Here is a 17,165-nt window from a genome sequence, read left to right as displayed (position 1 = left end):
TGCAAATGACAGACTCAATAATTCCTCTGTAGAACTGAATCAGCAGCTCCTTGGGCAGTTTGAGCTTACTGAGTTGTCGCAGAAAGAACATTTTTTATTTAATCTTAATCTTAATTACTTAATCTTGCAAGGTTTTCTGTCCATAACATGAACTTCTGCACCCATGGAAGGTAAAGTCTATACCAAACAAACTATTTTCTTCTGCATCTAAAGACCACAATTGTTCTCACCAGGCTTCTGTACGTACACAGGCTGAGAGCAACTTCACAAACGGATTGCCATTGATTTAAAATCAGAAATAGTTTTGTTGGGGGTTTTACCTGAACCTTACAGTAAAGGAAATGCATATTTAATCCTTCATGTATTAACTGCAGCTAGGATTGTATTTGCACAAAACTGGAAAAGTGAAGAGATCCCGGCTGACCGGAACGTGATTAGGAAAATATTAGAATGTGCAGAAATGAACAGATTAACACTTGCACTGAAAGAGAAAGAACAAATTGAACATTATATGTGGGGATTATTTTATCGATGGTTAGAGAATAAAAATGGAAGTTAGAAACAAAAGGAGGGCATTAGTGAAATGTAGAAAATGTGTTAAGATAGAGATGTAGACAAGATGATGGTTGTTATTATTATGACTATTAGGATTATTATGTTTAATATTATTATGATATTCTTATCGGAAGATATGTAAAGAGGGGAAAATGAACATATTTATTATGCTCAATATTATTACTGTAAGATCAGAGAATTATGATCAATGTAATGAATACTGTTGTAAATTTTGATGGTTCTTGCCTAGAGATATTTGCACCCAGACGACACACTGTTGAAAGGAAGCTGAAATGTTCATATTAAAAAAAAACCCAAAGCAATTTTTTAAATTATTATTTACATTTATATCCCGCCCTTCTCCGAAGACTCAGGGCGGCTTACAGTGTGTAAGGCAATAGTCTCATTCTATTTGTATATTTACAAAGTCAACTTATTGCCCCCCCAACAATCTGGGTCCTCATTTTACCTACCTTATAAAGGATGGAAGGCTGAGTCAACCTTGGGCCTGGTGGGATTCGAGCCTGCAGTAATTGCAGGCTGTTGTGTTTTAATAACAGGCTATCTTACAGCCTGAGCCACCACAGCCCTGTATGGATTGCCATTATTGAATGACACTGACCCACAAAGTCGTTGTATTGTTCACTAATGGCCCACATTGCAAAACCGTCTCAACATTTATATTCATGTTTTCCCAGTGCAGGATATTGGATTATCAGGCAAACGTTAGAAGAATTTGCTTCAAATGCATCTAGTATTGCTGGAGGCTGATAATATGAAACAGCACAAGGATGCGAGACATGTGAGGTATCCATGGAGAAATTTCTATGAGTTGCTAAGGAATGAGACGTGTTGTTAAGAACTTTAAATACAACTGTTCACTTTTTCCTGAAACATGGCCTCTGGCACACAGACACTACCATCCTGGCAATCAATCTTGGGTGATTTTTGACAAAAAGAAAAAGTTAAACCATAAACTTTATTGAGATAAATGTTGTACTGAATTTTGCTTTAATGCAACCTTGCCGACTCGGTTGTTATCAGAGGTGCTGGATTAAATTTTCCCTGAGAGAGAGAGAGAGGTTGGTGTAGTGGTTAAGGCATCAGACTGGAAACTAAGAGGCTCTCTTCTCCTGTCTCTCCCTCTTTCTTGTCACTTCTCTCTCTCTCTCTTCTCCTCTCTCTTCTCTTTTCCTCTCTCTCTTTCTTCTTTCTTTTCTCTCCTTCTCTTTCTTCCTTCCCTCTTCTCCTCTCTCTTCTCCTCTCTCTCCCTCTTTCTTCTCACTTCTCTCTCTCTCTTCTCCTCTCTCTTCTCTTTTCCTCTCTTTCTTCTTTCTTCTCTCTCCCTCTCTCTCTTCCTTCCCTCTTCTCCTCTCTCTTCTCCTCTCTCTCCCTCTTTCTTCTCACTTCTCTCTCTCGCTTCTCTCTTCTCCTCTCTCTCTCATTTCTCTTCTCTTTTCCTCTCTCTCTTTCTTCTTTCTTCTCTCTCCCTCTCTCTCTTCCTTCTCTCTTCTCCTCTCTCTTCTCCTCTCTTCTCCTCTCTTCTCCTCCCCTCCTCTCTCTCTCTCTCTCTCTCTCTGTCTCTCTTTAAATTTCAAATAAAAAAACCTTTCCAAAAGAGGGGAAAAAAAAAAAGGACAGCTGGGGGTAGGAAGTTGAACCAGAATGATGGAAACGAACATCAGAAATCGGGTTTGGTTTGATAAATGGGAGAAAGAGCTTCTCAAAACCTGGTTTTCAATCTGAGAGGAGGGGAAAAAAAAGAAAGAAAGCCCCAGAGCTTCTGCATCTCCAAAAATTATCCCTCATGTGTCATTCTCCTGCCGAGAGTAAGTGGGAGCAATTTTTTTTTTTTGCAGCTGGTCTTTGAATGCTTGCAACCCACACAGATATTTGCAGCTTCCCCCTTTTTGCCTGCCCTAAAGTTCAGTCACTCCTGTGGGCGAATGGAAAGCAGGCCTTTAATTACTTCTCTCTGGCCAGCCTGTCTTTGGGGTAGGGGAGGGGAGACTTCTGGCTCTGCAGCAGATCTGAAAGTTGTTGAGACAAAGGCCTTTGGGCCAGAAGAATGCCAACCCACCTGTTATGTCTGCGTCCCCCGAGCCGGGCCTCCTGCCAGAAAGTGATTTGGAAAGTGAGGGGGAAGGGCTGTCAGGACTTACCTCGGGAGCACCGGCTTCCCTGGCTCAGCTCCAGGAGCCAGAGGCAGGCCAGGTGGAAGAGATAATGAGGCCTCTGTCCCCTGACTCTTTCCCCCTGCCAGGCCATGCCTCCAGACCCAGCTGATGGCAATCAGGCCTGACTGGTCCCTAGGTTTCGTAGGCAGGAGAGGCGGGAACAACAGAAGCAGGGGTGGGGCAGGCCTAGGAAGTGCTGAGTCATAGAGCCACACCCCACAGGATATAAAGGCAGCAAGAGCTGCTGTGCCTCTTTGTAGCAGGCAAATCAACTGTTTAACTAAGAGCTGAAATACTGTTTGTTCCTGGATGACTCATCGGCGTCGAGGGAGATAACAGAGACACTTGGCAGACGCTCGTTAGTTTGCTGCCAGAGCTGATAGTGCTGGCTAATTAAGACATCGCTCGGATGGAGGCGAGGGGGGACAGAACACCCCCCCCCAAAAAAAAAACCAAAAAAACTTCAGGGCAGGCAAACCTCAAGCTGGAGTTGAACAAACAGAAAAGATGGTACTCTTGGATTCAGCTGCAGTCGCAAGTCCAGGACTACCCCTATCCCTTCAGTCAGTCTATCCCATCGGCTGCCTTTCCTGCCGCAGAGCAGTTCATCTCAAACCCCACCTCATTGGATCCCACATCACAGGGCCCCTGACACTTTGCAGAGCTTCTGCGAAACCTAATAGATTTCCAGCAGAGATTCAAAGGGCTTGCGCGCAGGATGAAACCGCCGGACTGCCGCGTGAGAAAATGCAGCATTTCCAGCAGACGCGCAACCCGGTTTTTTTATTTTATTTTATTATTTTATTTCTTCGAACAGAACTCCGAGCTTAATGGAACCCGAAATTAGTGCTTTTTTTTAAAAAAAAAAAATCAGCCCGCCCTTCTTCGCTTAAGGCGAATGGCATGTAAGTCATCAAAAAAAAAAAAAAATTGAGGATCTGAAGGTTGAACGCGAGGCAGGCTTATCACAACCAATCAAGCACAGTGGCATCAGACCTTCGGTAGCAAATGAATGCAATAATAATTTAATCAGGCTTTCCCTCAGAACAGAAACACACAGCGGGATGCCTACATCGCTTCATCTGTTTGCACATTCTCGTTTTAAAGCCCAGGGAAAAGGAAGAGCAATTGCATGAAGGTTTGGTTGAGCGTCTCAGCTCTGCAATCCTATTTCTCTTCAAGGGAGGAGAAGAGCAGCTAAGAAGATCCAAGGCCTGGAGACTAAACTGCTGCAGGTTTTGGGGTCTGGCTGGTTTAAAGAAAAGAAGAATTAGGGGGCGACAGGATAGCAGTATTTCCAGTATTTGAGGGGCTGCCGCAAAGAAGATTGGGGTGTGTGGGTGTGTGTGTGTCAAATTATTCTCCAAAGCACCAGAAGGCAGGACAAGAAACAATGGTTGGAAACCAATCAAAGAGAGAAGCAACCTGGAATGAAGGAGAAACTTCCTAACAGAGAGGACAATTAACCAGTGGAACTGCTTGCCACCAGAAATCGTGGGTGCTCCATCACTGGAAGTTTTTAAGAAGAGACTGGACAGTCACTTATCTGAAATAGAATATGTTCTCCTGCTTGAGCAGGGGGCTGGACTAGAAGATCTCCAAGGTTCTTTCCAGCTCTCTTCTCTTCTCTTCTCTTCTCTTCTCTTCTCTTCTCTTCTCTTCTCTTCTCTTCTCTTCTCTTCTCTTCTCTTCTCCTCTCCTCTCCTCTCCTCTCCTCTCCTCTGTTTTGTTCTGTTCTGTTCTGTTCTGTTCTGTTCTGTTCTAAACAAGGAGAAGGACCATCTCCTTCCTTTAGCAACAGCCTTAAATTACGATATTGTATAGAGGAAAATTTAAGGAAGGGATCACAGAAATTGCTGTGGGGACTACTAGATCCGCATCCGTTCTGTATGATGTAGACCAGTGTTTCTCAACCTTGGGAATTTTAAGATGTGGGGACTTCAACTCCCAGAATTCCCCAGCCAGCAATCCTCCCACGGGGAATTCTGGGAATAGAAACCCACCAGTGATGAAGTGTAAAATTTGTTACTACCGGTTCGATGAGCGTGGCTTGGTGGTGGGGGTAATGTGATTGGTGGGCATGGCCAACTTTTTTTTTAACTTTTAAAAGCATTTTTTTCTACAACCACTAAATGCTTTTAAAAGGCTGTGATGATCCCAGCTAAGTTGCCTGATCATCAGATGCTTTTGTTTTAAAAGCATTTTTTTTTGCCTTTAAAAGAAAAAAAAAGCCTCTGACAATCAGGCAACTCAGCTGGGATCATCAGAGGCTTTTAAAAGCATTTTTTACAACCTCTTCGGCCGAAGAGGTTGTTTAAAAAATGCTTTTAAAAGCCTCTGATGATCCCAGCTGAGCCATGCGATCATCAGAGGCTTTTTTTTTTACTTTTAAAAGCATTTTTTTCGGCCGAAGAAAAAATGCTTTTAAAAGTAAAAAAAAAAAAACCTCTGGTGATTGCGTGGCTCAGCTGGGCAGGGGGCGGGGCCCGGGATTTTTGCTATCGGTTCTCTGAACCACCTGCCGCCATCGGTACCAGATCGGGCGATCTGGTCCGAACAGGGAGCATTTCACCCCCGAAACCCACCCATCTTACAGGTCCTAAAGTTGAGAAACCAAAGGTAGACCAAATATGCACAATTGCTAACAACTGCTAACTTTTAGCAGTCCATCTCCAGAAGAAATAATACTTTGGACCGGGTAATAATTATTTTCTTTTTTTGCAACCTCATTGCTTACCGCAAAATGTAAACCAGGCATCCGAGTTACCGAAGGAGATTAATCCTAAAGCTTAATTGGAAACTGAAGGCTGTCAGAATCATTCCTTCCAATTTATTTATAACGAAGAAGACTCACTGATCATTGCCCCCAGTCAATTATATCACTGACTTAAAAATGAATTTTCTAATATTAGATGAAGTTCCAGGCGGCGGTCTCCCTTAGAATGCAAGTTCCTCTGAGTAAAATTGATGCAGTTAGTGTTAAGTTCGGGAAGTAACGAGGCTGGAGACCAGGGTAGTGACAACAGCTCTTTAATATAGGGTGAACCCAGCAACAGGCTGGGGGAAAAACCTCTCCTTTTATACAGTTCTGCTGGAGGCTTCGTCCAATCAGCAACGTGCTGATTTCCCGCTCAAATATTTAAAGGTACAACTGTTAATACATAACACTCCTCCCCTCCCAGAAAACACTTTGTCTCTATTTACATATTTATTTACATGTTATTTTTCGACGTAGTCACGCAAATAACCTGGGCGTCTCCTAGTTCTTTCTGACCTGCGCGGTTCAGTTCTGGGTGGTGTTTTGAGCTGGTCGGAGGGGCTGTTTTCTCCTCCCAGCTCTTTCTCTGGGCCATCGGGCTCCGGATTATTGGCCGACTCTTTTTCTTGGCCATCCGGCCTTGGATTAATTTTGGAATTTTCCCTGCTGCTTCCCTCGGGACCTGATGGCGTCGCTGGAACTCTGGGACCTCAGCTAAGTCTTGCGCCTCCCCCAGGTCAATGTCAGCTGTGGATTCAAAGTGGTATTGGTCATTACCTGTCTCTATTGGTTTGGTTTGGTCAGTTATTCGTTTCCTTAACTGATCTATGTGGCGCCGCCACACTCGGTTGTCTGGTAGCTCTACCACGTACGATTTTGGGCCTGTTATCTTTGTTACTTGTCCTGCGACCCAACTCGGGCCGTCCCCATAGTTTCGGGCCCACACCCGGTCGCCTATGCTCATTTCCTTGTCTTTTCTAGTTCCCCTTGTAACCCTCGGGTGTGTAATGGGGTTCAAACGGTCAAGTGGGCACGGAGTTTCCGTCCCATTAGCAATTCGGCTGGGCTTTTCCCAGTGGCTGTGCTTGGGGTTCTGTGCTGACGGCTAGGAAAAGTCTATTTTGTTTGCCAGTCACCTGGCTTGAGCCTGGACAATGCCTCCTTAGCGCCCGGACGGAACGCTCTGCAAGGCCATTCGGCGCAGGGTGGAAAGGCGCAGAGAGGGCATGTCGGATGCCTTCCTCTGCCAGGTATTCTTCAAACTGGGCTGCCGTGAATTGGGGCCCATTGTCGGACACCAGAGTGTCCGGCAACCCGTGAGTTGCGAATAGGTGGCGCGGGTTGCGATTACTGCCTCGGCCGTGGTGGACTTCATGAGTATGATCTCCAACCATTTGGAAAATGCGTCCACCACCACTAGGAACGTTTGGCCGTGAAAGGGCCAGCAAAGTCAATGTGGATTCTTGACCAGGCCCTTGGGGCTTTTCCCATTCTCTGACTGGGGCTGTTGGGGGTAGCGGTCTGGACTCTTGGCAAGCTTGGCATTTCCCTACCCTCTCAGCAATCTCTGCGTCCATGAGTGGCCACCATACATAGCTTCTAGCTAACCCTTCATCCTTACGATGCCTGGGTGACCCTCGTGGAGGAGGTCCAATACCTTGCCCTTAACTTAACAGGAATTATTACACGATCACCCCATAACAGGCACCCCTTGAGCCGAGAGCTCATCTCGTTTCTTAACAAATTCTTTGAACCGTTCGCCCGCGCAGCGGCCACCTCTCTGTACCCAACCGAGTACAGTCCTTAACACAATGTCGGTATGATGCCCGAGCCACTTCCTTGATGTGACTGGGCCAGAGTCAACGAGTCAATAAGGAGGATGGGTGTCCCGGAGTGGGGTCTTGATCGCCCCTGGCAGTGGGCATCGGCTCAACGCGTCTGCATGCCCCACTTCTTTCCCGGTCGATGCTGCAGCTTGTACGAATAAGCGGCTAAAAATATAGTCCATCGGGTCAAGCGTGGCGAAAGTGCCACAGGCGTTGGCGGTCGCCAGCCAGTAATCCTAGTAGCGGTCTGTGGTCAGTCACGATTTCAAAATTCCGCCCAAAGACATACTCATGGAATTTTTGACCCCTGATACAATGGCTAGTGCTTCTTTGTCTAATTGGCTGTAGTTCCTCTCTGGGAGGACATCGTTCTAGAGTAGAAAGCTATAGGGGCTTCTGTGCCGTTTGAAGTCTATGGCTGAGTACAGCCCCACCCCATAAGGGGATGCATCGCAAACCAGCACTAGGGGTAGTGAGTCGTGATATTGGATGAGCAGGCTATCACTTGAGAGCAGGTTCTTTACTGCTTCAAAAGCCCTATTTTCTGACTTTCCCAAGACCAAACAGTATTTTTCCTAAGAGCCTATGCAGCGGTTCCAAGAATGGTTGCTTTGTTCTTTAAAAGACCGCGTAAAATTAACCAATCCCAGGAATGCCTGCAGCTCTGCTTTGTTTTTGGGCGCTGGAGCCTTCCTAATTGCCTTAACCTTGCTCTCAGTAGGGTGAATTCTTTCTTGTCTATCCGTAGCCCAAGAAATCGACCGATTCGACCCCTATCTGGCATTTATTTGTCTTGACTTTTAATCCGCTGTCCGGAAAATGCTCAAGACCTTTCTTAACCGCCTCCCCAATTCCTCCATGTTTTCCCTGAAATTAGGACATCATCAAGTAGGAACTACCCTGGGAGCCCTTGCAGTAGTCGCTCCATCAGGTTTTGGAACAGCCCTGGTGCCACACTAACCCCAAATTGCAATCGGTGCACTTGAAGGCCCCCTGTGTCACAATCGTTTGGGCTTCGCCAGCGGGCGCCTACTGGCAGTTGTTGGTAGGCTTGGGCCAAGTCTAACTTTGCAAAGACTTGCCCTTGCCCCAATGAGTGCAATAAGTGTTGCACTACAGGAACCGGCGACGCGCTTTTCTGTAAGGCTTTGTTAAGCGTCGCCTTGTAGTCCGCGCAAATTCTAATTGACCCGTCCGGTTTGATGGGGTGACGATTGCCTCCCACTTTGCGTGATCGACTGGCACCAAAATCCCCTGATTTATGAGCTTGTCCAGCTCCTTATCGATTTTTGGTTTTAGGGCAAAAGGGACTCTCCTCGCCTTAAGCCTAATGGGGGCTACCTGGGGGTCTAAGTTGAAGGAAATAGGGGTCCCCTTGTACTTGCCCAGGCAGTCCTTGAAGACATCTTCGAACTCGTTAAAGAGAATGTCTTTCAAATTGCAGTCACTTCTGTAGATGCCAGTCACTCCCATGCCCAGGGCACGAAACCAGTCTAGTCCCAACAGACTGGGCAGAGTTCCTTCGACGATCGTGATGGGCAGGGTCTTCTTGTGAGGGCCGTACTCGACTCGGACGGAGGTGGTCCCTCGAACAGGGATGCGATTCCCCTGGTAGTCGTGGACTCGTAGTCGTTGTGCTTGCAGGTGGCGCTTCGCGACGGACGGCAGCGACTTCGCCAAAGTGTCCCAGGACATGATGGTGATCGCTGATCCCGTGTCCACTTCAAGCCGGCACCGCCTCCCTCTATTTTGGCCTGGTGAAGATCTTCTTCTCCACTTTGGTCGAGGCGGCCTATGACCACCGTTGTTTGGTTGAATCCGCGCCTTTTTGTTTGAGCCAATCGCGGGTCGCTTTGCCGATTCCGCGCCTGATTGGCCGATTTGAATTTTCGGCGGGAAGGTTGGGCGCTCGACAAACTTGAGCTAGGTGCCCTTTCTTCCCACACCGACATATCGCATCTTTAAACTTGCAGCGTTGGCGCTGGTGTTGACCTCCGCAGCTTCCGCATTCATCTCGGTCCCCTTTGTCGCGTTTCGGTCGCGGCAGACCCTTCCTCGTCTCACCGCCGGATTCGGTCTGAACCTCCTCCTGGTGTACCGGGTTGCCTTCGCTCGCCTTTTGGGGAACCGGCTTCTGTAGCGTCTCTGCCGCTTGGGATGACATTTCATGTGCTCTGGCTTCGTCCAGAGCGTTGGCCAGCGTTAGGTTGCTCTTTGCTAGCAGCCGTCGCCGTAAACGGATGTCTTTGACCCCTCGGATGAGTTGCTCGAGGAGCACCTCGTCTAGATCACGGTATCCGCAGTCCTTGGACGCTCTTCTCAGGGCGGCCATGTAATCACCGATAGACTCGCTCTCCATCTGTCTTCGCCTCCGAATTCAAACCGCCGCACATATTTAGACGGTGTTGGGGCAAAGTGGTTCCTTAGCAAAGTCTGTAAGGTTGGCCACGACACCGACTGCAACGGTGTTGGCTCTGCCAGGGCTTCCGCGATGTCAATGACCTCCGGACCGCAGTGGCTTAAGAAATAAGCCCTCTTTCGGTTGTCTGGAACTCCGTGCAGTTCGTTGGCTTCTAGGAAACTTTCGAAACGGGTCATATACGTTCCCCATTTCTCCTTAGCCGGGTCGAACGGTGCGGGTGGAGTGTAACTGGCCATCTCGTCTTTTCTGCCCTGGATTTGCTGGGTTCGGGTCTATCGTGCTTCAGCTCGGTTCTGGTTCTCCTCAGCCTCGAGATCCCACCTTCGTCGCCAATGTTAAGTTCGGGAAGTAACGAGGCTGGAGACCAGGGTAGTGACAACAGCTCTTTAATATAGGGTGAACCCAGCAACAGGCTGGGGGAAAAACCTCTCCTTTTATACAGTTCTGCAGGAGGCTTCGTCCAATCAGCAACGTGCTGATTTCCCGCTCAAATATTTAAAGGTACAACTGTTAATACATAACAGTTAGACTGTCCATATTTTTCTTCTAGATAATTCCAAGCTGTAAAGCTGGTTTATTTATAACTGCAGCATGCTTGGCACTTCACAAAAACAGTAGGGACAGGCCCCCCATGCAGTGGGTTTATAAAATATTTAAGCTGTCCATAAATAATGTTTAAACCCATTTGCAACATAGAATATTTAAACTTTTTATGAATAATTTCCATCCAATGACAGCAGAGCTCGTGGTTAGGGGACTGGAGGCTAAATTATATGAAGAACGCTGTCAGGCCTGGAAACCATACTAGACTTTAGAAGAAGGGGGGTTGAGGGGTATGGTAACATTCTTCAAGCGGTCAAGGTCGGATGGTGTTCACATCTGCAGGAAGAGTGGCGAGAAGATATTCGAATGAACTGGGAGAACGTGGGACCATGTGACCAGCAAAGGGGTCAGGGGGGTGGGACTCTTGGGGTTTGTATAACTGGGAAAAGAATCTGAAAGTTCAGTTTTGGAATTTCACTCATCGTGTGCCAGTTTCCTCATGCTAGTAAAGAACTCTGAAAGACAATGGCTTCTGAGTTTTTTTTATGCAGAAGAGATTTTTCTGGAACCTTGACATACGCCTGCTGGAACTGGGTATGTCTCGTTTAATGAAAAGAAGGACTAGAGGAGACACGATAACAGTGTTCCAATATCTCAGGGGCTGCCCCAAAGAAGAGGGAGTCAAGCTATTCTCCAAAGCACCTGAAGGTAGGACAAGAAGCAATGGGTGGAAACTAATCAAGGAGAGAAGCAACTTAGAACTAAGGAGAAATTTCCTGACAGTTAGAACAATTAATCAATTTGCCTGCAGAAGTTGTGAATGCTCCAACACTGGAAGTTTTTAAGAAGACGTTGGATAACCATTTGTCTGAAGTGGTGTAGGGTTTCCTGCTTGGGCAGGGGGTTGGACTAGAAGACCTCCAAGGTCCCTTCCAACTCTGTTATTCTATTCTATTCTATTTTAATAGAGACATGCAAAACATGAAGTGAAGCGACAACAAATGTCTCTCAAAAGAGCAACACCGACTCCTTTGAGGAGGACCTGGAACATCTAATAAAAGACGCAGGACACTCCTTTCCTCATCCAGATGATCTTCCCTAAGACAGTGGGCAATGTTCATCCGAAGGAGCTACGCAAGAAACACACCCAGCATGAAGCAAACCCACAGCTGGTCCTCACCTGTTCCAAAATGACATTTATCCTGTCCACTTCGCAATCGATCAAGTATTTCTTCTCTTGCCGTTTATCCATTTCTTCAATGATTGCCTTAAACTCCTGAACATCTTTGATGCTTCCCACCGATCGGGCCGTCACTTGCCAATTATTTTGCACAGCAGCTTCCATAATTGCTTGGAGGATAGAAAAACCTTAAGGCAAATGAAAACAGAGAGGATGAGAAGAGTTACAAGAAATGAAAACTTACGTTTTTCGGGTTTTTAAAGGAGCTCTTGTTTAGAAGTTTTGATCGCCACGAAATAAAGTCCTAGGCTGGGGAGTTAAAAATAATCCCCTCCTCCAGTTGTAGTCTGAACATCAGTGACCTGAGTAGTAAAACAGTAGTAAAGCAAAGCACAAACAGCAAAACAGACTTGATAAGCATTCAAGTCTTAATTTTTTGATAGCAACTACCAGGACAGCATAGGAGTAGGTGACTGCATGTTCTCCAGATAACAATAGCAATCGCACTTAGACTTATATACCGCTTCACAGTGCTTTACAGCCCTCTCTAAGCAGTTTACGGAGTCAGCCTATCGCCCCCAGCAATCTTGGTCCTCAGTTTACCCACTTCAGAAGGATGGAAGGCTGAGTCAACCTTGAGGTGGGATGGATGGATAGGGAAGGGAAGGGAAGGGAAGGGAAGGAAGGAAGGAAGGAAGGAAGGAAGGAAGGAAGGAAGGAAGGAAGGAAGGAAGGAAGGAAGGAAAGTAGCAATAGCACTTAGACTTATCTACTGCTTTACAGTGCTTTACAGCCCTCTCTAAGTGGTTTACAGAGTCAGCGTCTTGCCCCCAACAATCTGGGTCCTCATTTTACTGACCACAGAAGGATGGAAGGCTGAGTCAACCTTGAGCCTGCTGAGATTCAAACTTCTGGCAGTGGGCAAAATTAGTCTGAAATCCTGCCTTCTAACCACTGCGCCACCATGGCTCCTAATTCAACATCCAGTCAGCTACATCAACAGCAATAGCACTTAGACTTATATGCCGCTTCACAGTGCTTCACAGCCCTTTCTAAGCTGTTTACAGAGTCACCATATTGCCCCCAACAATCTGGGTCCTCATTTTATCGACCTCGGAAGCAGTGATGGGTTTCTACCGGTTTGTTCCAATTCGGGCGAACCGGTAGTGGCAGCGGCGGGAAGCTCCGCCCACCCACCCAGACGTCATCACGGATGCTCTGCACATGCGTAGAAGTGCCGCATGTGAGCGAAGCAAGTGAGCGCGCGCTCACAGTTCCAAACCGATAGCGAAGGTAAGTGGAACCCACTACTGCTCGGAAGCATAGAAGGCTGAGTCAAACATGAACTGCTCAGTATCGAACTGCTGGCAGTGGGCAGAGCTAGTCTGCAATGCTGCATTCTAATCACTGGGAAAGGAGGGAAGGAGGGAGGGAGGGAGGGAGGAAGGAAGGAAGGGAGGGAGGGAGGGAGGGAGGGAGGGAGGAAGGAAGGAAGGAAGGAAGGAAGGAAGGAAGGTGTTGTGTCTCGTCCGATCTCACCACAGCCGGGGCCTTCTTATCTGCTTCCGAACACGGAGGAATGTCCTAGTATGCCTCCCGGCCCCAGCCCTGGCTCCATGCCCAGACAGGCTGAGGAGGAGGAAGTACCTCCAGCCCCCAGCTCTGGCTCCATGCCCAGGCAAACGGAGCAACTAGATCCCTCCCCCTCCTCCACAGCATGTGAGCCTGAGGGAGGTCAATTACCAACAGCTGCAGACTGGAGTGACCCTCGCGTCAGAAGACTTGATAGACGGAGGCAACAGAAGGAAGGGAGGGGCAGGCCTGGATAAGTGCTGAGTCATGGAGCCACACCCCATGGCCTATATAAAGGATCTGCTTTCTGGCATTCTCTGAGTCAGGCAAAGTCTAAACATATCTTGCTGAAGTCACTTTCTGGTCTCCTGCCTGCCCTGAGGACTTTGCTAGGACTTTGGCAGAGCTGCAGAGGCACGCCTGATTCGGATTTCCCTGACCCGGCCATCAGAGGAGGAGTGGGAGGAAGGAAGGAAGGAAGGAAGGAAGGAAGGAAGGGAGGGAGGAGGAGGAGGAGGAGGAGGAAGGAGGGAGGAAGGAAGGAAGGAAGGAAGGAAGGAAGGAAGGAAGGAAGGAAGGAAGGAAGGAAGGAAGGGGAATAGCACTTAGACTTATATACCGCTTCACAGTGCTTTTACAGCCCTCTCTAAGCGGTTTACAGAACCAGCCTATTACCCTCAACAATCTGGGTCCTCACTTTATTGACCTCGGAAGGATAGAAGTCAGAGTCAAGCTTGAGATGTCAGGTTTGAACGTTTGACAGTAGACACAGTTAACTTGCAATCCTACATTCTAACCACTGCACCACCAAGCAGTGGTGGACATTAGGTTCACAGTCCCTTACCATTGAATCACACTATCTAGGGCTGGTGGGAATTAAAGCCCCGCATGTCTGGAGGAAACAAAGATGCTATAATTCGGTACTTATCCAGACCTACTGTTCCATCACGGTCCTAGGTTACCAGACGCCCAAAACTGGAGCAGAATGACAGCCAATGAAAGGCTCTAACGTGGCACAGACTACATTTCCAGATATAGGAAAATGCCAATTAAGTTATTACGGTGAATATCCAAGGCGCAAAATAAGGGGCCTGTGCTTTTACCGAGATTCTTTTTAAAAAAAAAAAATCATGTGGTGTGTTAAAAAAAAAAGTAATCATATTAAATAACACTTCTAAAGCTCCCATTAAGGTAATATCGACTCATTTAGCCGTTTCAACAGAGCAGAAAGGAAGCGGGGAAGGAACAAAGCGAGTCACAGTAGGAAGTTTATGCTTGCAAGTGGGCAATTCACCTGCCATGAACAATGGAGGCTGGGATTTAAGTAGACTGAGTCGAACTCCAGAGAGCTAACTGCAGAGCAACTGGGAAAGCGTAATTCCTCCCTTGAAGGCTATCTATGAAGCTTTCCTTCCTTTCTTCCTTCCTTCCTTCCTTCCTTCCTTCCTTCCTTCCTTCCTTCCTTCCTTCCTTCCTTCCTTCTTCTTCTGTAAAGCAACTGGGAAAGAGTAATTTCTCCCTTGAAGGCCATCTATGAAGTTTTCTTTCTTTCTTTCTTTCTTTCTTTCTTTCTTTCTTTCTTTCTTTCTTTCTTTCTTTCTTTCTTTCTTTCTTTCTTTCTTTCTTTCTTTCTCTCTCTCTCTCTCTCTCTCTCTCTCTTTCTTTCTTCTCCTCCTCCTCCTCCTCCTTCTCCTCCTCATTCCTCATAGAGTTAAAAAAACAAAGAAACCCCAAAACCTTAAGGTGGACAAGAAGACTAGCTCAAAGAACATGAAAAAGATTATGGTTGGGTGTAGGAGAATGCTTCTGCAACCCAATTTACACTAATTATCTTTCCTCCTTTCTCTTACTCAGTCCAGACTGTTTAATTCTCCTCTCCTCTGTCCATTCACCCCAATAAATTTTCTTCGACTGAATTATCGGAGTTTGCTCTTCAGCTCTGCGTGATGCTAGACTCCAGGAGTGAGCTCCCTTGACTTGTCCCAGCTTCTGCCAACCTAGCAGTTCGAAAGCACGTAAAAAATGAAAGTAGAAAAATAGGGACCACCTTTGGTGGGAAGGTAACAGCGCTCCGTGAGCCTTTGGCGTTGAGTCATGCTGGACACATGACCATGGAGACGTCTCCAGACAGCGCTGGCTCTTCGGCTTTGAAACGGATTCAGGAATGACTAGCACATATGTGCAAGGGGAACCTTTACCTTTGTGCCCTTTGCAAAAGAGATCCAATCCCCAGCTCTTTAAAGCACAGCCTATTTTAAATTATAATTTTTTGAGCAGGGTTTTCAAGCTCCCTTAACGATGCCTTGACTTTTGCACTTCAGTGGTTCTTAGATCTTCCCAAGTTGCACTTTATTACCTCACAATTAAGACATGTTGTGCTTGGGAATAAGGCCTGTCTTCCCCACACTCTCCAGAGACGGGTAAAACAGAAGATTTACATATGTATAATACAATGAATTCCAGTCTTCCTTAACATCGTATTTTACAAAGATGGCTGTGATGTGTGAGACAACATTACAATTCCACTTACTTGTCAGAGAAAAGAGTAGGTACAAGGCTTGGTTACTCATCAGCTTACAAATGACTCATTTGATAGTTGAAAACTCCAAGTGCAATTAAAGTAAAAATTTACATCTTTTTTTTTAAACTAAGGGGAGAACGATTGCTGCTTTACTATGTGTGTGTTAAAAGTGTTGAATGTTATACTTCTGTTAGCCTTAAGACAACCTGCAAATGAAGTTGAAGGCCCATGATTCTTAAAACTAGAGACACATGATCACCCGTAAAACTCTAGATTTCTATGCAAATGTTCCTGAAAGCTTTGGATTTAACAGAAAAGTCCGTGAAAAACTCAGTCAGTGAGTTTCCTACTCACTTCGAAACTTTATTTGAACGGCTGAGAATTACTTCATTCTCAGCGTAGTCCAACTAAATTAAAGCAAATTCCTCCCAACACAAATTCCTCATTCCTATCACCAACCTTGGTCCAATTAGGCAAACTGCTAAAGGCCTTTCTTGGCAAGCGTTCAGAAGACACCGATACAAAAATAAATGCAACAAGACAGAGCTATCAACGTTGTTTTCTGGCAAAGAGCCCAAACGCCGTTGCTGGTCTGTTTTAAGCCTTATGGGAAGAGCCAATCATCTCTTGGCCCTACTCCCGAGTCGTCCTTTTTGCTTGAGCTGCTCCTGCCTTCTGTCAGCTCTTCTCATGCGTGCATTAGGAACAGGTTCCTTCTGTTCCTCTGCCTCATTACTGTCAGCCTCTGGAGGCTCTGGAGTCTGCACCTCACACCTTGATGGCCCTGGCCCCACCTCAGCCTCCGACGCAGAGCCCTCATCCGGGCCTTCCCCAGCCTCATTGCTGTCTGACTCCATTGCCAGCTCCGCAGGCTGCTGGCGGACCACAACACCGAGTGACAAAAAGGGAGCATGCGCGTGGCACCAAGTGCCAAAAAGGAAGCACTCTGCATGTGCATGCGCACTCATCAGGGCTGCAACCAGAAAGAGGAGCTGCCAGAGGGCATACGCACGCCAGATAAGGAACTTCCGGATAAGGTACTTCCAGTGCACATCGGATAAAGTACTTCCAGCAAGTCTTCCCATTACTACCGCACATGCACACGCGCTGATCAGCTGGATGGCGCACATGCTTATGCCGGAAAACAAAAGAGGAATGGGCGACGTTGCTCATGCCAGGTGACATGGCTCCGTGTGCCACTTTGGGCATGCATGCCATAGGTTCGCTCTCACGGATTTACAGCGGCCAGAGAGCTAGCAGCAGAGTCGGACAGTGAGGAGGTTGTGGAGGAACTTGGGCCAGTCCTGGGGGCTGGGGAAAGCTCAGATGAGGGCTCTGCGTCAGAGGCAGAGAGGGAATTAGACAGCAGCGAGGCAGAGGAACAGCTGGAGCCCATTCCCAGGGTGCGCGCATGCGCAGAGCTGCCAGAAGACAAGAACAACTCAGAGAGCAGGGTCGACTTGGGAGTAAAGCCACACCTTGGAGGTGATTGGTTCCTCCCATAGGAAATAAAAGAGGAGCGAAAGGGGAGGGGGCTTTTGCGGGAAACAATTTGTTCGTTCCGTGACTCTGAGAGACTCTGTGCCAAGTTTTGCCTTGTACTGAGGTTGG

The 17,165-nt window shown here is 47.0% G+C and overlaps 1 protein-coding gene across 1 annotated transcript in view; it reads right to left on the bottom strand.

Annotated features, from left to right (window-relative positions):
- Nucleotides 1–17,165, bottom strand: part of GRIA3 (glutamate ionotropic receptor AMPA type subunit 3) — a 179,486-nt gene that overhangs the window by 90,265 nt on the left and 72,056 nt on the right. Inside the window, exon 4 of the mRNA XM_058154573.1 lies at nt 11,462–11,649. Coding sequence (XP_058010556.1) covers nt 11,462–11,649 — 188 coding nt within the window. The remainder of the gene's footprint in view (nt 1–11,461; nt 11,650–17,165) is intronic.

Source organism: Ahaetulla prasina, chromosome 11 (assembly GCF_028640845.1).
Source record: "Ahaetulla prasina isolate Xishuangbanna chromosome 11, ASM2864084v1, whole genome shotgun sequence".
Lineage (NCBI taxonomy): Eukaryota > Metazoa > Chordata > Lepidosauria > Squamata > Colubridae > Ahaetulla > Ahaetulla prasina.
The sequence above is the reverse complement of the archived record's forward strand: the minus strand, read 5'-3'. Positions and strand labels throughout refer to the sequence as shown.